The sequence below is a fragment of the Branchiostoma floridae genome, chromosome 6, assembly GCF_000003815.2.
Source record: "Branchiostoma floridae strain S238N-H82 chromosome 6, Bfl_VNyyK, whole genome shotgun sequence".
Taxonomy (NCBI): domain Eukaryota; kingdom Metazoa; phylum Chordata; class Leptocardii; order Amphioxiformes; family Branchiostomatidae; genus Branchiostoma; species Branchiostoma floridae.
This window is the reverse complement of record NC_049984.1, coordinates 22265191-22290292: the sequence shown is the minus strand read 5'-3', so window position 1 is coordinate 22290292 and position 25102 is coordinate 22265191. Positions and strand designations below refer to the sequence as shown.

At 42.3% G+C, this 25102-nt stretch overlaps 2 protein-coding genes across 2 annotated transcripts; both read left to right on the top strand.

The window, feature by feature from the left end:
- Positions 1-3679: 3679 nt before the first annotated feature.
- Positions 3680-17601, top strand: LOC118417566 (organic cation transporter protein-like). Its single transcript, XM_035823160.1, has 11 exons — positions 3680-4330; positions 9129-9232; positions 9693-9847; positions 10685-10853; positions 11995-12133; positions 12449-12531; positions 13168-13311; positions 14367-14452; positions 15328-15436; positions 15986-16195; positions 16432-17601. Exons 1-11 carry the CDS (start codon positions 3911-3913, stop codon positions 16517-16519), a joined length of 1707 nt encoding a protein of 568 aa, XP_035679053.1. The 5' UTR covers positions 3680-3910; the 3' UTR covers positions 16520-17601.
- A 1345-nt stretch (positions 17602-18946) lies between these two features.
- LOC118418054 (demethylmenaquinone methyltransferase-like) lies at positions 18947-24942 on the top strand. The gene is made up of 4 exons (XM_035823870.1): positions 18947-19341; positions 20662-20852; positions 22356-22478; positions 23396-24942. The coding sequence occupies exons 1-4, from the start codon at positions 19151-19153 to the stop codon at positions 23956-23958; spliced, it is 1068 nt and encodes a 355-aa protein (XP_035679763.1). The 5' UTR covers positions 18947-19150; the 3' UTR covers positions 23959-24942.
- The last annotated feature ends 160 nt before the right edge of the window (positions 24943-25102 follow it).

Here is a 25102-nt window from a genome sequence, read left to right as displayed (position 1 = left end):
TTGGGCCGGCAGCAAAGTAGTTCTCCCCGACAAAATCCCTGCATGACTCCTCCCAGGAGTGCTTATCTAAGGTCCTGGCTAGGTGTGGGTACCGGTACACCGATGGGTACTGGTACGGTGTACCGGTACAAAGTCATTTTTTCTTCGTCTTATTGGACCGGTCCGGAAAAACCGGACCTGAAAACAATTTTGTGGACCGGATGTTGGACCTATTGGAAAATTAATAGATTATGTGATCAGGCATTTACACGATTTGGGGCTTACCGGTCGAAGAAAAGAACAAGAGCGAAGTAGAGTAGAGTAGACTCTAGAGTCATTTCTACCAAGTTTTACAGTCAATAGTATAGAGAGTACGCAACAAAATATATTTCTTTGCAGCGAAATGAACCATTGTTTTGATTATCTTCACCCCTTTACAAGTTTTTACATACTGAATCAGGTCCAGGTTCAGGTTCGGACCTGGACCTGATCCTCTGGACCTGAACCGGACCTGGATTTTCTGTACCGGTACCCATTCCCTGGCTAAAAGTCTTGTTCCCAGGGTAACCGACCATCTACCTATTCTCAGGTGACGCGCCGTCCACGAGTGAATTATTCCTCGGTCTTCTCTTGCGAGCCTTCCGCCGGTTCTCTCGCATGTCCTCGGTGAGTACCCACAGTATGGTCACTCCCGCTACCGCCACAACACTGACCAGGCCGATCTCCATCAAACTACTGACCATGTAGCCGGTTTCTATCAGCATGTCACTCAAGAGGGCAAACCGACCACGCGGGCCCTTCGAGAGTCTTTCTAGCGGGCCTCTTCGAGTTCGAATCGGCATGTTTTTGTTGGGTGTGTCTACCATACACATTCAAACACTGATGTGTTGCTTGGTAACGCACGTTCTAGAATGTCTTATTCGTTAAAGACCTATGCTCATGTGACAAACAAACAAATAAATAAACCTTTGTTACGTGTCCCATCACCACAAGAGCCATTTCAAATCGCAACAATGAACAATTCAATCTTAGGCCTAAAGTGACATCATAGACGTTCAAAATGGATGGAAAAGTCGTGACCGTAACATGGACACATTATGACGTGATAACGTTATAGCAGTTTTTGTAACATGAATGTCATACAGTGGCGCGTTCAAGCAACCTGGCTTATATTAAATGCGCCACCACGGGACAAAGTATAATATATTTGTATATACTAGTAACAGAATACATGTAAAAGAGATCGTCAGATGTGAATTGTAGCAAAAAAAAACAGCTGACATTGTCTTCTTCTTCTTCTTCTTCCCGTTAATGCCCACAATCTTGGCGAAGATTATACTGGCATGTTTGGGAGTGGTGACGCTCGCACTTGCAGACGCAATACTCGCGCTTGTAGACGCATTACTCGTTAGTCCATTAAACAGTCCATGGTCGATACCCTTGAATCCGTCCGTTGTCAAGGTAAGTTGTTATGAAGCAGAGGCCCGAGACACAAACGTGTCTACTGTGGCGGCCTCGACTGTCTCTGCCGGTAAACCATTCCAGTCCTTGATTGTTCTTGGCAAGAATGACCCATCTCTGTATAATGTTCTGGTGGTGATTTGCTTGAACTGGCAGTTGTGCTTGCGGCGTTGTCGTGTTGGGGGCGGTACTAGTTTACTGCTGATGACTGGGCACTGGACTATCCCGTGATGGATTTTGAATAATGTACCCAAACGTGCTGTTTTCCTGCGTTGTTTCAGTGACTGCCAACCTAATGTACTCAACATACTGCTCACACTAGATGTATTGTGGAACTTGTTAAGTACAAATCTTGCTGCTCTTCTCTGAACGGCCTCTATCTTGTCGATGTTCTTCTTAGTGTGTGGGTCCCATACCGACGATGCGTATTCAAGCACAGGTCTCACAAAGACTTTATAGGCTTTCTCTTTAATTCTGACGGAGCTGATCTTTAGGTTTCTTCTGAGGAAGCCCAGAGTTTTGTTAGCTTTTGTGACCATGGTGTTTATATGGGTATCCCAGGTAGCATTCTCACTCATTGTTGTTCCCAGGTACTTCACTGTTGAAACAGTCTCCATGGTGTGACCATGTAACATTGGTTTTGCATGGTAAAACTACTGGCAAAAATACCGGTTAAAATGCAACATAAGCCAGTTTAGTTTCAGGTAAGCATTGTTGAGTTATAGCAAGAATTTGAGTTTTGATTTTAGCCGACAGCGGGGGGGGGGGGGGGCTTTAAGTAATAAGTACACAGTAGCACTGTCTGATTAACGTCAACACAGGAATGTTCGAACTTTCAAGTCTGTCGAGGACGCGTGTATGTTGAATAGCACAGTTTGGTTATAGTTTCAGGCCATTAAAGCAAATAATGAGGAATGCTTTCGTATCGGCACCCTCAGCTGCAAGAAGGAACCGTAAGGCGTAACTACTAGTAAGCTACGAATGGATAGACCCTGGTTTAAGCTGCAGGTACTAGATGCCGATGCGCAGACGTGTAAGCAGGGCGCAAGACTTTTGAAAACAAGTAGTATCACAGACTGATACTTGCGGAAATTACCTTGTTGCGAAGATGACGTTGTTACGGAAACCTCGGTCGGTACTAGCTAGATCAGATAAATAGTTCCAAGCTTTGCCATTGACAATTTTGTGGACATCATATTGACGGATAGCTTTTCCCAGCAATTCTCGTGTGGAAGAGAAGAAAGAACACGAAGACCTAATCTTTAAAAGGAGAAAAGACAGCATTTCCGTATTATAAGAGGATCACTCTTATGCCGAACCAAGGAAGGTCATTACGCCAAATTTGGTTGTCTCGCTGCATGTACGTGGATAAGACAGATTCACAAGAATTACGGGTATCAAAAATTGGCTATGGTCTACGCAAAAGGAAAATGCAGACCTTTTACAATAGATCCCCGTTTTAGAACTTACTGGAATGTAATTATAAAACAACATTGTTTTTACAAGTAGCTATTCTTTCCGTTCCTTAGTTCAAAAATTAAAGAATCAAGGAGTAGTTGCTAAAAAATGACAGACAACTTAACTTCAGTACTTCAGGCATAAGAAAGATAGAAAGATGTTGTTTTTCCGGTTACCCGACCCTAGCAGACACCTAGAGAACTACTTTTTTGGTTGACCGCTGGCGCTGGGTCTAGGCAAGGGTCATAGAATTTTCCCATATAATAAAGTGATGGAAATGTCTTCTGTTCAAGTAGAGAATTCGGCTTTTGCAGTGTATATCTGTATAAATAGAATCTGTTGTTGAAAATAAGGGTTACATTTTGTTTTACATTGACATTTGTTGAACAATATTTCTGACCAGCTTTGGTCGAAATATATTGTACAGTTACCAGGGCTAGCCCCTGATAATAGCCTCTGGCTATTTGGGTAGCCCTGCCTGTATTTCTCACTATACAACCGAAATCTATATCATATACTGTATCTAAACTAAAGTATGCCTACCTTGCCTTCGGGGCCTTAATAGGAAACAGAACATTTTCCCACTAAGCCTAAAGTTTAGCAAATGGTTTATCCCTTATCAGCTGCCATCTTGACTTCAATGACCTTATCAAGGTCTAAGACAACTCTCTCCTTTAGAGGGACGGTACGTGTGCCATACCAGGGGAGGGTACAGCATCGACAGAAGCTATTCTATATAGTCAGTGGCTATGCTAGTCACAATGCTATCAACAATCGAAAATTTAAATAAGTTTGTGCGAAATAATTTCACGATTTTGCGACCGTACGGTGAGCCGGGGAGGTCACCAGAATACACCCTTGCAATTTCTGGCTGGACTAGAAACGGTTCGTCCCCACGAGCATACGCCCTCATTTTCCAGATGCCAACTTCCAAACAACACTGTACTACCAAGCTCCAAAACCTCTGGAAGTAACAGAAACTCTTAGCTCAAGTGTGAATCCTACAGTCAAGATGGTGGACTACGAAGCAGCCCTGGAATACTTGGGCTCGTTTGGCAAGTACCAAAAGCTGAAATTCGCCATGCTTTTCGTTATGCAGACCCCTGTTGCATTCCATATGCTGGCGATGTCTTTCCTAGCGGCGAAAGTGGATCACCACTGTGCCTTACCCGGTATGAAGGAAGCGGGCTTCGAACCCCAGGACTCCGAGTGTGCTCTAAACTTCTCCATTCCTCTTGTGTACAACGAAGATAAAGACGACTGGGAGTTTAGCCAGTGTACGCGTTACAGTGATGTGGGGATCTACAGTCTTGGCAACCTCAGCTGTCCGTATTTTGCCGACAAGAACGAAACCGGGGAAAGGAGCGCCACCAAATGTGACCAGGGGTGGTGGTATGACCGGACTCAATACCACGAGAGTATCTTCACTGAGGTGAGAGTAGTATTTGTTTTGTCCTAGTACGAACATCTAAAGCGTTTTGAACGGTGTTGTATTATCTTGATAAGCCACATGCAGGCGATTGATAAGAAGTCACGCATACTAACTAAGCCGTGTCAATAGGGTGACCATCACTGGCTCTTCGCCAACTTTACTACGATTAGCTTAGCTAATGAAGACAACATATTGAATAACAATAGCTGCCAGCGCTAAGTACTTCCATTATATACGGTCTCCTTTCGTCAAGTTATCCATGGAAACCCCATTGGTTGTGGATACCAGCCGTATATGTGAGAAAAATGGGTCTAACTCTAGCAATTTCCTTGTACATCGATATAAACTGAAATATAACTTGCAGTTGCACCTTGTTTCTATAGTTCAGAGCTATTTTCAACCAAGAGCCTACAGTCTGTATCTATGTAGCCGGTAGAACCGTCCTTTGGCGTAACAGACAGCACAGTCATGACGGTAGTCACAGAAAACAAAAGAAAAACAAACAACGGTTCCGTAGCTTTATCAAACGGCATATCTCTTGTCATTTTAAGACTACGCGGAGATTACTCCAGCCCCCGCCCTAAAGAAGGGGATAGTACGTGTACCATCTGGGGGGGTGCGGGGGTGCGGTGGAGTTCGCAAGGCCACGCGAGGCCACACCAGTGTTCTTATGTGTAAAGTTCAAACTTTGTTCCAACACAAAAGAAGAGGAACTCATCATAATCTTCTGTCGAGCTCGCCGACCTTCATCAGATATACGATTCGTTTTGCGGAGGATGACGTCAGCAGCGAATCATAAATGGCGGGAAGGCGAAACCTGCCACCGTCACGTTTCAGACACGGTTGATGCACCTTTATGTATATGGCCTCTATAATATGACACCCCTCACGAACCAGTCCTCACTGAATATCCAAGTTACAAGTTACGAACTTGGTTCACTGAAAGAAGGTCGACGACCTTGACCGAACATTTATGGTGCCTACTTCCTTTCTGATGCCGTGTTGGAACAAAGTTTAAAATTTGCAACTGTGGATTCAATAAGATACGCCAAAGAGCGGTTGCTCAAGCAACTGGGTATGAGTTGGGAAACGGTCAGACGTTTCATATAAAGCCAGTTTACACTACTCTCCAAACAGAGGTTAGGCTCCGGCTGTTTTTTAAACGTATTTTGAGGTCGTTTTTATCGGGCTTTCTATTTCGTATTTCATCTTGCTGCAACTGGCTGCCGTACTTCAAGAAAAATGACAAAGGAGAAAGCCTGATAAAAACGACTAAAACGTTTTAAAAAATAGCCGGAGCCTAACGTCTGCTTGGAGAGTAAGTTTCCACCAAATCTCTTCAGTATCATTGACGAAATATCCGAAACGTCTGACCGTTTTCAAAATCATATCCAGTTGCTTGGGTAGCTGTTCTTTGACGTATTGTGCACCGTTTTCCGACAACTAGTATCTTACATCTATCGAAAAGGAATACATCAATACACGAGTGAATGAATGAATGAATGAATAGAGCGAGAGAGAAGGAGAGAGGATGGCTAAGTCAATGATCACTGTTCGCTTGAACACAGTCAGCGAAAATTTCAACATGTCGTGTCAACATAGCCAAAGTCATGAGATTTTTTCAAGGATGTTAAGAAATGACGTGATTAGAAGTTTACGTGTAAAAAGGAAAGTCCTTGAGCGCAAGGTCAAGATCTCGGCAAACGTTCAAGTTCGGCGTACTCAGTTACTGTAGACGCAACGCATGTCCCCTTTGCCCTATATTTACCAAGGCCATGTTGAGTCGATGATATGAATTTCATCAGCACACGCATAAATTTTCGCCAATTTCAAAAAAAAAATCGACCATACTGTAAATTGTACAAAGAGGTTTCCAGGTTTGAAATGAGCAAATACATACCAAAGTTTTCAAACGAAAATATCGGAAAACGGGTACTTATGTCCTAGAGTGTCAATTCTAAAATTAATGAAGAAGGTGTAAAAAATGAAAAACAAATCCGGCGTACCATACACAACCATTTGTTAAACCTTCAATCCTGACCAAATAGAAATTTCCATAAGAATACGACTACAAACATCTGTTCAGAGTGTCACAGCACATGTGTAGGTTATCATAGGAAGGCCGAGCACTTTAAGGCCGCCAGGGACATGAGTCAAGTGTTGTTTGCCATATGTCACGTTCCCGACCTTGGAATGACTTGCTGATGTGTTGAGAGACGATGTACACCAGTAAGATCTAACGCAACGTGTGTTGAGAAACGATACATACTAGTTAAATCAAATTTCTAAACCTTTGTAATGTAATATCTCACTGCATGGGTCACTGTTAGTGTAAGGAGCATATATGTATTCAAAATACACGCTTACTTACCAACTATTCCTGACAATGAAAAATCAATCCTACTATTAAAATCAAAGAACCCACACATTACAAAAGAACTGGGTAAATTCGTCTTCCACTGCCTAAAGAGAAGAAGTCTAACCCAACAAAACCAGTATAATGTACACTAGCATAGCATATAGTCATAGAATGTAGTTCCTAGCACCTTTGTATTTTCCTTATTATATTTCAGCCATACCATAGGTATGGTGAAATATATTGTATTCGTAATGTTTCTTTCTTCTTTCTTTCTTTCTTTCTCCTGTCAAATCTTCAAATCGAATCAACTCCGTCGTTCCTGGACCGAATGACTTGAAATTTGGCACAAGGGTAGAGTGGGCCAATACCCTTAGGTGTTTTTTTCATTTTATTCATATCTGCTTCTAAAATGATTTTATTGAGGTTTTATTGCAATTTTTGGACCACAACTTTATATTTAGGCCCCCTGTACCATGGTATTACATCCAAATGACCTGAAATTTAGCACAGAGGTGCCCTAGGTACTTATTCAAAGGATCCATGCATAATATTTGGTATAGATCACTTCAAAATGGCTCATTATGGAGGTTTTTGTGGGAGAATTTTGGATTTGTGAGGTGGAAGTGCCGAGGTCAACGACCTCTAGGTCATTCTGGAAGCCACAGGTGTTTCTGGTAGATCCAATCATCTACATACCTACCTAGTCCATGTTCCTCCAGGTGGTTGGGGGGACAAGGTAAATCTAATTAATTATTAGCCAATGAGCAAGGTTATTTTGCTGGAAGAGTCCATTGTTGGTCAGGGGGTGTTTTTTAAAATTTACTTTAAGACTTTGGTGATAATGCCAATGCTTTTTTTAGCGGAAGTGTTTTTGCACTGATCCACTTGACATATGGCTACTGCTGGGACAGTCCATTTTTGCACATAGGGGGGGTTTTTAAAAACTTCATTTTTGGACATGGGTGATGATTCCGAATTCCATTTGTTGAATGGAACTTGACCCCACCTGAAGACTGTACCTGAGGATTCGGCAGCCAATCAGCAAGCCTGATGTAATATGGATGAGTCCATTCATGCACAGGGGACTATTAAAAAAATTCAGTTTTGGACTGGGTTGCTTATTATAGAAAAGGCCATGTATTTCTGGACTTTGGTGATTACTAGTATGTCAAAGTCCTATTTTAGCAGATGTATTTTTGGATCGCTCCACTTTGCACAGGGGTATAACAGGTAGAGTCCATTCTTGCAAAGGGGGGGGATTTCTTTCAGTTTTGGACGGCTGATGATTCAAAATTCCATTTCTTAGCGGAAGTGTTTTTGGACTGGTCTATCTTACCCTTCTACATTGGGTGCACTTGAGTCCATTCTTGCAGGGAAGGGGGTTGTACGATTCATTTTTGCTCATACGTGTAATTAGTAGCTTAGGATGCTTAGTCATCTTAAGCAGAAGAGTTCCATTTTTGCACATGGGTGATTTTGGAATAGTCCATTGTTGCTTGGGGAAGGAGATGGCTGAAATATGCTGTATTTGCTCTCAAGCAAATGTCGGCCTTTCTAGTTTTACATGTTGTTTGTACCTGCAATTAGCCCTCGGGCACGAACTTGCAATAAACATATCAGTTATATGTGAACACTATAAGGGTCAGTAGTAACATATACTGGATCAAAGTTGAATTGTAATAGCCAACATTAAGAAAAGAACATACGGAAATTTTATACTGATCAACTCTAGTTTTGTCTAGGTATGAGCAATCCACTGCTTCAATGGCATCACGTAATGTAGGTAAAACACGTGACTCGGTGAGCAGTGGATCATATTTCTCTGGCTTTGTACCTTCGGCCTCATATTGCCTACAAAACTCGGCAGTTTTGATAATCATACGTTTGTATATGAAAAATATACAGTGTTCTTACATGTTAGCACGAAAATACCAGTACGAGTATTTACGGGAAACGGCATACCACTACTACACTAAGAAGGTTTTGGAGGATTGTGTAGAGAATATCCCTACCTCTCATGGACACTCTTTTTCCATCAGCTTCCTTGTAAAAACTATCATTGTCTTAAAAACTCCGATCTTAAGCCACTAACTTTAAGTCTTGTTAATGTTTAAGTCTTGTTAATGCACCCCTTGTAAAAAAAAAACGATACCCGCCGTGCCCCGACGTTGTGCCGTTGGGAAAGGTACTTTACACAACATTCCTCACTTCACCCAGGTGTAAAATTGGGTAACTGACTTCTGTCCGGCAGGTAAAAGAAAATACTACCTTTACCTTCTGTCTGTACCGTGTGTGAGGCACTGTTAACATAAGTTACTTAGAGCCACATTATCCTCGTCTGTCCAAAAGCAAATGGCAAGCCTTTGTTCTGACCGAACGAGAACGTTATAAAAGATTTGCAATTTTTGACCGTGATGATTTTTGATTATTTTTTTTCAGTTTGACCTTGTCTGTGAGAAGAAGGCCATGAGCAACATTGCACAGGCGCTGTACATGCTGGGTGTCCTGTTGGGCTCTGTGGGCTTTGGTCAACTCTCTGACATGTGAGTAACTTAAGCCTTCACCAATCAATCAATCAATCAATCGATCAATCAATCGACCAATCAATTCACCGATGTATCTGCAATGCCGGATCATCATGTTATATCCTTGTACTCATTTGTCATCCTTTTGAGCCATTGTCAATAGGAATGACCCAGCGCTTTGCGCACATGTTCTTGTTAACACGTCGATCAAATTCTTCTGTAAGCCTGCAAATGTCCAAGTGGATCCCCATGAATTCTTTTTTGTTGCCGGAATATCTGCTTGGAGAATAGTACTATAAGCCTGCGTCGTCCTTTTTAGAAAGCTCAATATGAGCTAACTTATAGTAGACCTTTTGGAACATTTTTGGTGCCAGGTGAATGACAGATTCCTTGTTTGCTGGAATTAAAGATGCATGCCGTAGAATTTTACCTAAACAGATTACTATTTATGCTATGTATTCATCTTTGCATTCCTAAGAATCGGCAGAAAGAAGACGTTGCTTCCGTGCCTGGTTCTTCAGATCATATTCGGCGTTGCTACCGCCTTTGCGCCAGACCTGACGACCTTCATCATCTTCCGTCTGATCGTCGGTGCAGCCTGTCTGGGGTCCTTTCTTTCTGCGTACGTTGCAGGTGATTACGTCAACAATTTGCATTTTTTTCACGGTCGCCATTTTGAAAATTGCTCTCGCGAGAGCACAGCCCAGCGAGAACGTGCGTGAGCTTGCACGAAAACGAGGCTAATTTGTCGAAATGGTAGAACAGAGTAGTACTAGTATCTATGGTGCGTAAACATGAAGAAGTCATCATCATCGGTCGGCTGCAGAGCAGGCGACTGCAGGCATGCCGTACATGAAGAAGTACGACAAAAATTCTTGAAACCTGGGTAGAACGTCGTATGAAAAAGTAAACAGGCATCCAAGTGTAAACTGCGACATGTACAATCATAACGCTTAGGATTCGTCATATCAAGTGTCATACTTTTACCGCATTTTGCACAATTCTACTAATATTTTGAACCGATCGCCTAGACTATAGGAATGTATACGTATCAGCTTTGAGAATGATTTTTCAAGTGCACCGTTCTCCCAGAGATTCTAAGTCAATCACCTTGTGAACTTTAACTATTTGGAAATCGCCATCCAGGGCCAAAAACTGTATTATGCTGTCGATCGCCTAGGTGTGGAAGGCTATATAACGAAGTAAATGGATATGCAATATCTTCAACCCGGTGTTGACTTTAGAAAACCTTTTATAAGGCCACAGCAAGTAATTTTCTGGATGACATCCGCGCGCACATTAATTTTCGCATGCAACTCTAATGGTGTCTATTTTGAAAACTTACCTATTTTTTTTTACTCACCTTGTTTTTTTCGCGCTATCTCATTATTTTTGCAGTCCACAGAGGATGTCATGCATAAAATTTACTTGATGTAGCCTAACTACGATAAATCGTTTTGTTTAATGCAGTGACAGAGATGGTTGGAACGGACAAGAGAACGCTGGTGGCAACATGGTGTCAGATCTCCTTCGCTTTCGGGTTGATGATCATGGCCCTCCTGGCGTACCTACTGAGGAGCTGGAGGCACCTTCAGCTGACCATCTCTCTCATCAATATCCCGATGCTGCCTCTGTGGTGGTAAGGGATTGTTACCTTCGCCAGAAGGTTATGTTTTGAGCGTTTGTGTCCGTGTGTCTGTGTGTCTCTGTGTGTGTCAACAGCATAACTCGAGAAATCATGAATGGATCCTTACGATATTTTGTAGAAGGGTCGGGGTCGGGAAAATGAAGGTCAAGTACGAAAATGGGTCCCCAAGCGGCTTGCTAAGGAACTGCAGCGGAACCTTTATTTTCCTATCTCGTGTTCTGGACATGCTGTGGTCGTGAATTTTGAGTTAGTGTTGTAAGTTTGGACCTACTTAATGTAATACTAATTATGCAGATCTACAGCTAATTACATTTGCATGATTAATGACAAACACAATCAATACACCAGTTGTGAAAGTAAAATCATTTAAAAGTATCGGTTCGTGGAACTCTAGTTTTATATGAATTTACGACAAAGTGAAAGGAAGGGCAAAACAAGTGCACTGAGCACAATTACAAGTAGTCATCCACACACTAAAAAAATGGGATACCGATACAACAGCGTAATCTACACTCTGACTAGATTATTCCCGTGTATCATTTGGCCAGGGGTAGGTTTTTGGCCGTTACACCGGCATTGTAATTACAATGTTTTGGACGTGGCTTATACCGTAAAACGGATTGCTAAAGGTTGTAATTTGCTTTTACTTGTGGACTCAGATCTAGACGTGGTATGCTATCTTGTTGTAGTCTCGTTGACAATATTTGTGACTTAAAGATAAAATAATGTCAAACCATACAAGAACCACTATATTTCAACGATATATGCTAAACCACATACTTGTACATTTTGCATTATATTCCAATTATGGAATTAAGGGTTTTACGAAACGTCCAACCCTTACCAGAACAACAGACGCTTAACCGGATAGTGAGTGAGTGATCACTTACTCACACACTCACTCACACCTAGTCACTGTCAGTTACACTGTGGTCCTATGGAAGTCCCCATTGGCAAAACCAAAATGAATTTTCCGTACATAGTTTCATCAGTTGGTAGATCAATTCAACAAAGTCTTCTTCGTTACACAACCTTCTTTTAGTTCTACTATAACTTGCTAGGAATTAAAAGATGGCTGTGTAACGAAAAGGCTTTGTTGAAAAATGAATTTTGCTACCATACTGTCTTTCAGGTTTATGATCGAGTCTCCAAGATGGCTGCAGTCCCAAGGTCGTGATGAGGAGGTAGAGCGCATCATCAGGGAAGCGGCCAAGGTCAACGGCGTGGTGGTTCCGGAGTCAGTCTTCACTACAAAGAAAGCAGAACCAAAGGTCAAAGTTTATCCATCCCCTAGCCCCGTAGCAGGCTTTACGAGTCTGGCCTTTTTTTTCTGATGACAAATCAGTTCTATTGCACCCGGTTTCCTCTGACACTCTGGTTCTACTAGGTAGAACTGACCAAGAACTGAGATAAAACCGACTCGCACAACATTTGAATATGGCTCTAATATGCCTGTATGCTGACGACAGTGCGGTGGCAGAAAAAGACAGAAAAAATATTAGATGAAGTATATCTAGTTGTTGGTATTGTTCTGTCTCTATATACATCATGTTTATCCAACTTGTACTTGTTTCATGTATCTGTAGGAGGACACAGGAAAATACACGGTTTTGGATCTTGTCCGCACGCCAAACATGAGGAAGAGGTCCATCGTTATTTTCTTCAACTGGTTAGTATCATTGACATTGTTGTGTAAACATTGTGTTATGTCAATGCATTTCATAGCTGTGTTGCTATCTACCACTAAACGTCTGTACAACATATACATACAGACATCTTGTGTCGCTGAAAATAGACAAGATGTGTAATTGGTACAGAAATTAAAGGTCATCATCATCATCATCGGCGTCAGCTTGTGACCGAGCATTAGTTCATGTCCATCCAGTCTCATCTGTTGATTGTTGGTGGCGGTGTCTGAGGTGGCTGCTCAGTCCCAGGGCAGTATGGAACAGTCTGGGACACTTTGTGCAGGGCAGAGTGGGTGGGCAGCGAGGAAGTAGTAGTCTCTCTTTGCGTTGTTGTCTTTAAAGGTATATTGAGCTTAAATGGCATTTTCCACGCCAGGTCAACCATACCGCATGTGCATGTTAAGCATTAAGCCCGGCGTACCGGACTGCATTCTGTTAATCTCGCAGCCTTAAACTATCAGCCAATCAGATACTACTCCTACTGTTACTAGAGGGAAGGTTTTCAGCCAATCACGTTGCCGCCTGCCGTCAAGCTTAAGAGGCATCGCGATTGGCTGCTGAGAGGGTGACATCTTGTTAACGCATTACTTGAGCACCACTTTTCTCCCTAATTGCAGGTTGGTGATAACTATGGTTTACTACGGACTCGGGCTGAATACTTCCTCCCTGGGTGGGAACGACTACATTAACTTCGCCCTGGCGGGGCTGGTGGAGATCCCGGCATTGATCGGGTCTATCTACGCTACTGACTACTTCGGAAGGTACTGCGTGAATCTTTTGATTTGTTAATGAATCACAACTGAATCATGATCATGTCGAATTATGACGGTAGTTCACCTTTATCCGTACGTTAACCTATACCCGTTATATGTAGAAATTTTGTATTTGGGGATCGTCAAGCAGATGGACGGTAGTTTCACATTGCAATATTTTGAAAATTTTGACGTTTGAAACCCACGTCGTTGACCTGAAATCTCTAAATACCCATTTTTTTTACGACAACGAATCTGGGTTACCCCACGGATTAAGGTGAATTACTGTAAATGCAGAAATGTTCGCGGTGGATTAATGTTCGCGGTTTTCGCGGTGACCACTTCACCGCGAACATTAAAGCCACCGCGAATATTTTTCTATTATGGTATTAGACTGCAGTCTATGGTGTTACCGCGAAATTAAATCCCCGCGAACTTAAATGCATTTACAGTATAGCGTTAGATGTATTCAATAGCACATGAAAAGGGTTGGTCTAAAAGCAGCCCCATATATATTGAGACCGTAGCGGAAGTGGGTTGTTATCCACTCAGTCTAGGGCATGGTCTTGGAAGGCGAAACCATCCCCTGATTACATCACACATTTGCTTCCTCAACCTGAGTCAGGTACCCATCTCTACACCTGCGTGGAATGAAGGAAGTGGTGTGAAGTGCTCATTCCAAGGCCACAACATCTTTGACATGTCCGAGGATTCTAACCCACGACATCTGGTTTCTGTGCGAAGCATGCTAATACCCCCCTCACATTAGGCGCGATTCGATCCAACGACGAGTCTGCGAGCTCTAAATTACGAGGAGGCATGACCCTGACGGGAAGGGGGAACTCTGCAATTTCTTCGCCGGCAGCAGGGTCATACTTCCTCGTAAATTAGAGCTCGCAGACTCGTCGTCCTATCGAATCGCGCCTAATGTGAGGGGGGTATAACAACTACACCAAACGACGCCAACAAGGGCACTTATGCTGTTTAATGCGCTTGGATAAGCAACATTGTATTATAATATATATTTGCTACTGAGTTAATGACCACATATTTCCCCTGCTTAGGCGGTATCCGCACTCTGCAACACTAGTGCTTGGAGGAATAGCCTGCTTGTTCACGCCGTACCTCGCACCGCCTTACGTTGCAAAACGTATGTATCGTACTTTTTCTTAAGGTGCACTCACACCGCACTTAATTGCGTCAAGCTTGCGTCACTGCGGGGGTTGTTCACTGCGTCACTGTTTTGTCACATTCTCCGATGTTATGATTTAGATATTGCGTAATACGTATAGTATGACTAAGAAGACGACAAAATACACAAAAAGTAAGAAAATTTATTCTTTATCTCTAAAATTTGCTGAGTATCTTTCGAACCCCGCAGTAACGCAAGCGTGACGCAAGTGCAGTGAGAGTGCACCTCGCAACATCTTGACACAAATAGATGATGCCATACATATTTATCACACGATCTATGAAATGCTTATCTGAAAATGCATGGACCATTTAAGCGTTTGGCCGTAAGGCGTAATGCCAACGTTGGTTTTAGAGCTCTCGGTGAAGAGATTCTCCTTAAAAACACGAGCTTAAAACCACCGTGAAAATTTCCCTTTTTACAGTATCTTGATACTATCATCCTCCTTCGCAGGGACATCCAACAGCGAAACCGCCTGTCTTGATGTACCCTGCTCTTTCAACCGTCACCCTTAGTTCCTGACCACCATGCTTATAAATATTAATGAGATTACCGTTATATATACGAGACCCCTTTTCAAAACTGAAAGGCCTATTCTCTGATTGGCTGACAGCTGTTTTTTTTGGGGGGGGGAGGGGGGCGTCCACAGGAACTAAGAGCGACGGTTGAAAGAGCAGGATACATCCAGACAGGCGTTTTGGCTGTTGGATGTCCCTGCGTAGGAGGATGGATAACATGTCAATGGCCCAAAATTATCTTTCATTGGTTGCCAAAAGGGACATTGGATATTGTTTTCAGAACGTTAAAAGCACTTTTGTCTGCCTGCCTTTCAGATCTCAACCCACTTTCCATTACGCTTGCAATGGTCGGAAAGTTCGCAGTGACTGCGAGCTTCAACATCATCTACTTCTGGACGGCTGAAATGTACCCGACTGTGGTCAGGTAAGAGAAAAAGCCATGCACTTGGTCCTGCAATCAGACGTAACATTGCAGCTGTATTTTGTTTGTTGTTATATTAACAGCAAAGATAGGATTTTGGCTGAGATAAACAAGAAAAAAATTGCTGTAAGTTTTCCTGTAATTAAAACATTAGAGCTTTACTCTTTACTGTCACACTACTGGCCTAGGAATTTGGTCAGTGAAAATAAACATGAAATCATTAATGTCATTTAGATTGTATTTAACACAATATATCAAAACTGCACTTTTAGATTATACAGATATACCAAGTGTAGCTGCCATTGAGCAATGTGGGATAGGAAAGAGCGCCCTCCGGCGACCCCTGGCATGTCTACAGATCTGACGATCGAAAGGAAGGGTGGCAGGCACAGTGAAGGGGAAGCTTTAATACGGCGATGTAACGGCAGTAAAATTGCGTTACCACTTGACTATCTTATAGATAACACGTAGCATACCAGTTTCAGCAAGCGTAGTAAATACTTATTCCTACAAACGATATAGAACGGGAGTTATCTCCTATTTTCTGCCCAGGAACGTTGGAGTCGGCACCTCCTCTATGTGGGCCCGTGTCGGCGGAGTGATATCCCCCTTCGTGCTTCTCTCTGACACCGCCTGGGGCCCTCTTCCCTACCTCATCTTCGGCGTCCTGTCCATGACGGCCGGCGCCGTGGCGCTGCTTCTACCCGAGACGCTCGGGGTCCCCTTGCCGGACACGTTGGAGGAGGGGGAGCATTTCCGAAGGTACGCGTATCCATCTTTATCCATCTATATCTATATCCAACTATATCTATATCCACTGTATCCAGTTATATATTCATGAAGGTAGAATTATAGATTAGATGGCATGATTTGATCATTTTGATGGTGTACAGCCATCTGTTTTGCATTGAACAATACATAACACAGTTATAGTTAAATGTATTCAGGAATTATTTCATTTTGGTGACTATGCACTTTTCATCCGTTTACATCAACAGAAAGAAGCCGAACCCGCCAAGAGGGAAGGAAGTCAAAGAACAAGAAATGAGACTGACACAGGAGGATCAAACTGGAAACAAGGTTTAGACAGTTCATACCGTAACTGCCGTCAATGCAAATAAGTAAAGATTAAGTAGGATGACCAATTAGATTAGCTTTGTAAAGAGGAGATCTCACTAGGCCAATATTTGTTTGTTTGATTTTTTGTTTGTTTGTCGCTGACTCTTTTCAAAAGACATTCACTAAATGGCACCAACAGGTGCCAATCAGTCGCCTGAAATGGTGATTTTTTTTAACTCTTAAAAAAATGCAATTCAAAGGATTGTCGCAAGTGGGCGCCAAGTAGACATTGACTTTTCACCAATAGGCACGATCACTGAAAATCCTAATCATTGTACGTATTTTTTTTTTAATTCAATGGTAACACTAGGCGCGGCCCATTGATGCCCAATGATGTAAAACGAGGGGAAAGTGCATTTAGTTTTACGCCACAAACAGCAATACCTGCATCTTGGTGGTTGTAAGAATAAATGATGATATGCCAGGTGATGATTGTTCCGTGTTCTAAACTATCTCATTCTGATTTACTAACCAAGAGCTTGCACGCAATATACAACGTTTGAACCCTGAAATGACAAAAGTATTACAGCACTTTCTTTGCATTAAAAAGGACTAATCATCAAAGTTCGAACTGACCTGTGCTGATACAAGATACAAATAAGACCTCTTAAGTAATCTCAGATTTCCCTCGCCTTACTTTATAATCATATGCATCCTTTGGGAATATTTAGAGACATTACCAAGATGTCCAATCGACGCGCTCTATCGAAATATACCATAGATAACGACGGTGGTCCAATAAGTCTGCGAAAGTGGTAATAAGGTTCACATAACTTCAAGAAAGCTTTCCCTCATGTGTTCCTAAGTTACGTTAGTAGTTTGTATTTCATGTATGCTTTGTGTGGTGAATATTGGTATTTCTTTTAACCCTGTTATCTGTATGTCTTATTTTATTGTCGGCGAAATAAGTCAAACCCAACAAAACTAGCACCATGTATATTTCAGAATATATTATCATATAGCCAGGCCCCGCGGACCAATCAGAGGTCCCCGTTCCACGTTGGTTATGACGCCGTAACACAAAGATTTAGGCCAGGCAGGTGTGTATCGCTCCTCTGATTGGTCAGAATGAATCGATGCAAATCGACACCGGTGCGATTCATTTTGACCAATCAAAAGTAGCCTTACACACAAGAAAGTAACGTATATGCAGGCATTGGCCAATAAAAAGGAGCAAACATATGCCAGAGCAGAGGGAATAAGTACAGACTGCAAGGGGGAATGGCTCCTTCTAACATTGATAATGAGTTTTGTTGTTCTATAAGCCTGCAATGTTTCGAATATTTTCTGTGGAAATTTTTGGTTTCACAATGCAATGTGTAATCTCCTTACATGTGCATGTACCAAAGAACAAATGTGAATTTTCAGAAATTTGACAAAGGAATTCACACGTATAGTACCAAGAGATCTATGCGTCATACAGGAGTTCGCAAGCTTGGGTAGGCTATATGATAATAACGTTAATGAGCCGCCTGTTCCTCGGTGTACATGGTGTCATAACGCCTGGTCCTTTGCGATAACCACCTCATAAAACCACCTCGTTCGCTTCGCTCACATCGGTGGTTTTATTCGGTGGTCATAGCAAAGGACCAGGCGTTATGACACCATATACACCTCGGGGCGGGTCATTAACCCTTAAGTATAACATTAGTTGTAGCCCTGAATACTATTGTATTTTTCATTATTATATGTGCTGTTTTATTTGTGTTCGCAGTTAGTCTATGGACATGTATTTGCAATAAACTTCTTATTAAAATTATTATGTTATGTATGTTTTTATGAACCCCGTAAGATAAGCCTTTACCTAAAAGGTCTTTTAATAAACACAATAAACACAATGTCTACTAACTGATACAGTGTCGTGCAGTTCATAACTAACGATACTTGACTGTGAAAAATATCCCTTCGACAATATGGCTAAATTTTGTTTTAGCAGATATTTTAGTAAAAAATAGTGTCTTAAATAACTAGTATAGGACTACAACTGCAAGCAAATATATTTATGTACAAAAATGTGGAAATTGGTATGATTCAAAACTTCCGAATTTGCAACGCATTCATTTCTGTATCAAAGAAGTGAAATAGTGTAGTAAATGTGGCACTAGTGTGCGTGGTATACTGGTATCACTGGCCAAGTTGGCAACTACATTCATGGCTTCCATATTGGTGGCACAAGTTTCACTTCTGCAACTATAGTCATGGCTCCCCAGTGTTACTTCTACAAGTATTATTAGGCTGCAACAAAACATGTTTGCCTATCTTGGTCTATCGGACCATCCCCGAAGAGGAAAAAAAAAATTTTTTGGTGACATCAAGCGAAAATTGATGAGCGCGCTGATGTCATCCATAAAATTTATTTGCTGTGGCCTAAGACTTAGTTACTTGTTCGAGAGTAGCCCCTCTAATTCCGGAAGTAGGACGTAGTTACTGCAGTATATGACGTCACGCTAGACGGCGTAACACACTACAGAGAAACTATAACGCAACAGTGGCAACAAGGGGAAAGGTCAAAGTTCAACGTGCTGCGACCTGATCGGTCTTGTTCAATGTCCTACTCGCAACCAGTTGTTTACAGACGTATTACCTGGCACAGACATAATGGCGGACGACCAGACCACTGTAGAGACGACCGAGCAATTCGCCCTGAGGCTGACCACAACGGTCTCGTCCGGGTTCGTGACATTAGCGGTGGCCATAGGCGTACGTACGGGTCTGTTCGTCAAGTTGGGTGAGCAAGATGGGCCACGCACATCCGTACAGATAGCAGAAGCTGCAGGCATGAAGGAAAGGTGAGTAAGCGTTAAGGTGGCGGGGACGGGTCAAAATTGAGGTATAGTTTTTGGTGTCTGTCTGTGAGTCTTTGTCTAGATGTATTACAATGATATGTGGGAGGGGTGGGAAGACGAAGGTCAAGGTCGATTTCGGGCCCCCTGGCAGGTGACGTTGGTAGTGCAGCAGAACATCATTTTTTTTACCTTTTAACTTGGACATGCTGTAGTCTTGATTTTTGGTGGAAGATAGCTTGTGATGAAAGGAAGAAGTCAGATGTATGTTTGGACCCCCTAGCAGCTTGCTCTGGACCTGCAAGGGCAATTTTGTCAAAATGAGCATAAGGGAACAAGGGAACGATAGATTTCCATGGTATTTAGTATCCAGGTATCTTGGAAAGAGATGTACATAATAAAGTGTAAATTATGGATATTTGGACTTTATTTTCATACTTAATGAGGAGATCTATATTTACAGTGTTTCCATTAAAGGACTCAAATACATGTAGCATATAGTGTGTGGCAGGTCTAAGATTAGCAAATACCAATTATGCAAATAAGTCTCTAACTTGCATGATTAAAGTGAAAGTGTCCTCATTTTCTGAGTCAATATTGTAAATGATTGGATTGTCAACATTGTGACCTGTTTAAGTTAGGTAAAGGTGTACATAATCAAACATACACTATGCAGATGTGAAAGTCAATTATATAATCATAATATTTTTTAGGGTTATGAAAAGGTCGTTATTTTATGTCTGGCAAGGTTCGTCGTTAGCACGAAGGTATGTAGGGTAAGGACTTTGGTATTCCTTACTATCCCACGGACACGGGCACCTGTATAGCACCGGCCGGGCTTTAAAGTAACAAATTGGTCCCCGTAGATTGTCGAATTCCCCGTTGTTGTTTTTTTCACACAAATAAAGGTATCTTTTCTTCATGGGGTATTGACTTGATTTTAAACGCGAAATTAAAAACAATCTAGGGGCCCCGCTATTCCCCAAAAATAGCCACGTAAATGCAACGCCTGAAAGTGTAAGAAAGCAACGTCTATGATTTGCTAGATAAAGAAATGCAGCATGTTGATATCAGACCTAACAAAATGAATTTTCGAAAATAGTACTAGTCTACATATAGCGGTGAGAAGCATAACTCCAGTTAGAAGCTCTGACGAAGGTGTCTAAGAGACATCGAAACGTAAGCAATGTAAGTAACTGCTGGTTGTGTAAAAAGAATTCTCCTGTATCTAAAATTAATTTTGTAGCTGTCTTTCCATTGGTGAGACAATACAAAAAAAAGGGCCCGCCTGATACTTTAGAGGTTTGTACCTCCATTTTCTGACAGGTACGTTCGTGAGTGGTTGGCTGTCATGGTGACGTCCCGGATCGTGGAGTACGACAGGGAGAAGCGGACCTACTTCCTCCCGCCTCACCGGCGGGACGTTCTGAAGTCCACCCAGATGCCGGAGTTCATGCGGCTGCTGGCCGGCGTAGCCACGGATGTGGCCGACTGCTTCAAGCTGGACGGACCTGAAGGTCAGCTAGTATAGAACAACATCGTAGAGCAGGAAAACAACGAGTAGAAGACAGTATCTTAGAGAAAGGCAGACCAGACTCGAAGGGTCCGTTTGAAGAACCTAACTATGTCTTGTATCCTAACTATGAATAAATGGAAGTCTTTATTGGCACGACAAATTAAGGTACAGCGGCTTTCGTAAGGTCTACATATATAACAACTACTTACAGTACAACCAAACAAACATATATGGATATCTATAGGTATGAATAAGTGAACATATTGGGTCTAACATGTCATTTATACTATTGGTTCTACGGTATAAGCATTCGTGAAAAAAATGTGCCTACTTGTACACATTGAGGGTTATCGTAACGGTTGTAGATGAACTTATCTATCGAACAGAGAGTAGCAAATTCTTTATAGGCTCGTTCTCATTTAAATGTCGAAATGCTGTCGCCTGACTTTACGCCTTGATATGGAGCAAATTATAGACAACATCACTGGTTCCTTCATTTTTCCACAACCCCTGTAATGTTTTACAAAAGATGCACCACAACATTCGTATTGGTTGATGGCTTAAAAGATTATTATAGCCACGGGTGGGATTTCACACCCTAAAAAATGGCTGTCGCCTCAGAAGAAACGAAGAATTAAAATAGTAGCCAAAAATTTAACAATTCAGTTCCCAGAATGATTATTCGGCAGGTGAAATCAGCTACCCAGGCCCTCTGTCCGATCACGTCAGATCGCTACTGTCACTGATCTTGGAGGCTGTGTGAGGTGGTTTAGGCCTGTCGCCAGATTCTGTAACAAACGTTACCACCACTAGTACGATGGTTGCCACGGTTATATTATCCACGTATAAGACTAGAAATGGCCGTTTTTGTGACGCTGTTCAGTTTTTCTGGCTTTATAAAGAAACAAGAAAGGGTTGTTGACTGTCATTTGTATCCCACCTTGCTTAACAAAATGTTGCACAGAATTGACTGTAACAAACGTTACCATTGTTCGATGCTGTCTAGGCTTTCTATTTGACCTGGTGTAAAAAAGCTGCCCACTTTTCAAATGTCCCTAGGGGCATTCACTTATACCTAAATGATGTAGTCAATAAGGTAAGTCCTTTCGAAGAAAACAGGGTAAAGTCTACTGTTGTAACAAACGTTACATGCCCTGTAATGAATTACCAATGGGACCGAAAATTATAAGTTGCCATTTTTTGGCTATGGTTTAAAGAGGAATTTTCCCAAACAACCATGTAGTTTTCAGTGAAAATAAAGCCGATTTATTTTTCGACCAAAAAATGCCATTTTCGACATTTCAATGAGAACGAGTGTATAGCAAGCGGAAAGTAATGTGAATAGCTCTGTGCTTTTATCATTATATCTTGAACAAGTCCAAAAATTAATATGCTCCTGTTGTTTGATTTGCAACCCAGGTAGCTGGGTAGAAAGGTCCATACGAAGGCCTCCTTTTCTATTGAAGGTGGGATTTAGTTTATTATGTCTCGTTCCGCACTTTAGGTGTGCCATATTCAGCGTATCCTGACTTTCAAGCTTGGCAGGCAGACATAAGGAAGCAGGAGGTGGAAACTAATCTGGTGTCCAAATTTGTACCGATGGTTCCCGGACTGAAGGAACGTTTGGGTGAGGAGCACAACTTAAGTACCCAAATATGCAGATAACTAGATACTGGTCTAGTAGTCGACAAACTCATGAACTACATCCCACGGGCACACACCTGGCAGAATTTGGTCTGGTCCATTTACGACAAAACGCCTCATGTGCGTCACTTGGGAAGATGGCGGCTCGATTTGCCGATTCAAAATTTTTGCGAAACTTTGCCTCTTAAACATGTCCAAACATGCGCCGCCAATTGTTTTTCATGTGGGAACCTTGGAGGGGCGTAAAAGATAGGCGCCATATCTTTCTCTGGCGAAGACTTCTCGAAAATTGGCCGAAACAGAGTCGCTTTCTGGGTACGTTCGCTATTTTTGCATGTCGTAAGTTTCAGATGATCTAGAAAATTTTCTTCATGCAGTAACAAAAATAAGATTAATATCACAGGTAGGTAGATTTGTTACGAATACGATGCCGAAAACCGCAAGTTGTTACCTCTTGGAGAAAATGAGAGAGAGGTCCAAGAGTGAGGTCAGTCCATAGGCGGTAGGCCAAGGTATTGTTGTCGGATAGCCCGGGCTGAACTGCCCGGCTTGGTGTTCCGAGTGTGACCCGAAATTCGAGTACGTTGTACTCGGGATTACCCGAGTGGGTGCCGAACGTTCCGACGGAGATTTCCGACGGATGCAGAAGGTACCCGAAGTGCGATTTGGCGACAAAAACCAACTGAGGGCACGCACTAGGCATGCGTTGCACACGTAACCAAAAGACCATGTGACCCCACCAACTTCTGACAGGGTCTATGAGGTACGTGTGCCCGTGCATCCCCATGTGCTTTATCCTTTCATTCAAATCAGTCAGAAACATAAATGCGACCATTCAAGTATCTAACTGTTATTGTGCAATACTGTTCTTCTTGATCTACTTGATCTTCTCCCATTCAGAGTCGGGTATCAGAGTCCATGACGCTGGATGCGGTAGGGGAATCACCACCCTCATCCTAGCGCAGCACTTTCCTAACAGCACGTTCGTCGGCACCGACCTCGATCGTGACGCCGTCCAATGGGCGGCCACGGAGAGTAACCGGCTCGGGTTGGTCAACACCACGTTCCAGGTGCAGGACGTGGCCAAGCTGCCCGCTGATTGGTCAGATTCGTTCGACTACGTGCTCGCGTGGGACGCGATACACGACCAGGCCGATCCGGAAGGCGTGCTTCGAGAGCTGTACCGCACGCTCAAGTCTAATGGTCTGTTCTCGATGATCGACATAAGAAGTCACACGGAGCTAGCGGACAACCTTGACAATCCGGCGGCGCCGATGCTGTACGGGGCCAGCTTGCTGCACTGCATGCCCGTGTCGCTGTACTTCGGGGGGAGGGGCCTGGGCAACATGTGGGGACAGGAGCTGGCGGTATCCATGCTGAAGGAGGCCAAATTTACTAACATCCGGTTCCTCGATGTGCCCGACAGTCCTGCCAATATTCACTTCATGTGTCAGAAGCTATAAAGCTAACATCTACTGTAAATGCAGAAATGTTCGCGGTGGTTTTATGCTCGCGGTTTTGGTGGTGAGCTCTTCACCTGGAACTTAAAACCACCGAGAATATTTTTCCATTATAGTATGAGACTGCAGTCTCTGGAAATGCAGCTACCGCGAACTTAAAACCACCGCGGACACTTCATTTTCCCGCTACCGGGAAAGTAAATCCCCGCGAATTTAAATGCATCTATCTGCACTGTTTAGAACACATGTCATAGAGTTTAAAGTGTAACAATTCTGCCAGGTAACATAACACCACCACATCAAAACAACGTTGAATATATATATAGTGATGTACTGCACCATCAGTAATCTCCATGGTTTTCAGTCAGATATCAACTTAGTACTTCATTAAGGCATTCTTGAGAATGCCCATAGATTTCCGAGGTCAAAATCAAAGCATACTGTACTTTTTGATAGAGACCAACATTTACGTGTGTGGTCGGTCAAATATATGGGACACAATTGCTGTTGTTTTGTCATATTCGAGTGTTTAAAAAAGTCAGTATCTTCGAATCAGCGCTAATATTCTTTGTGCAGTTCAAAAGGTACATGACAGCAGTGTAAACGTAGCATAGCATTTTCCCGATCAATGTACAAATAGGGTCCTCGATTACATCACTCATATTCAACGGTTTTAACCTTTAAGTATATAACTTCCAAATGCCACAGGTATGTGGTTCCTGTCATTTACGTTGATGGAATTATTGTATTTCTCCTTTAGTATGAATATTAGGCCTTCATTTGGAAGATTTATATCCAGTAATGTTCTTCTCTTACTTACAGCACATCGGGTGAAAAAAAAAATTCCTCAAAGATTATACAAGCTAGATTCTGGTTTGCATTATTGCCTTTTTATTACACCAAGCGTCACTGGCAAAATGTGGGAATCTTTATCATTAATAATGCTCTATGATTTGCAGAGTTACTTTAGACGATCAACGTTTGGTTAATAAACACTTCTCCAATGGCGGAATCAAATGGAGTGAAGTAACATGATCGCTTCATGATAGTAAATTCATTCATAGGAAAGTCGCGGATGATTTCAACATATGTCAGCTGTCTTATTACAGAAAATGTTACAGTAAATCCTTGCCTTCCTGAAAATTCT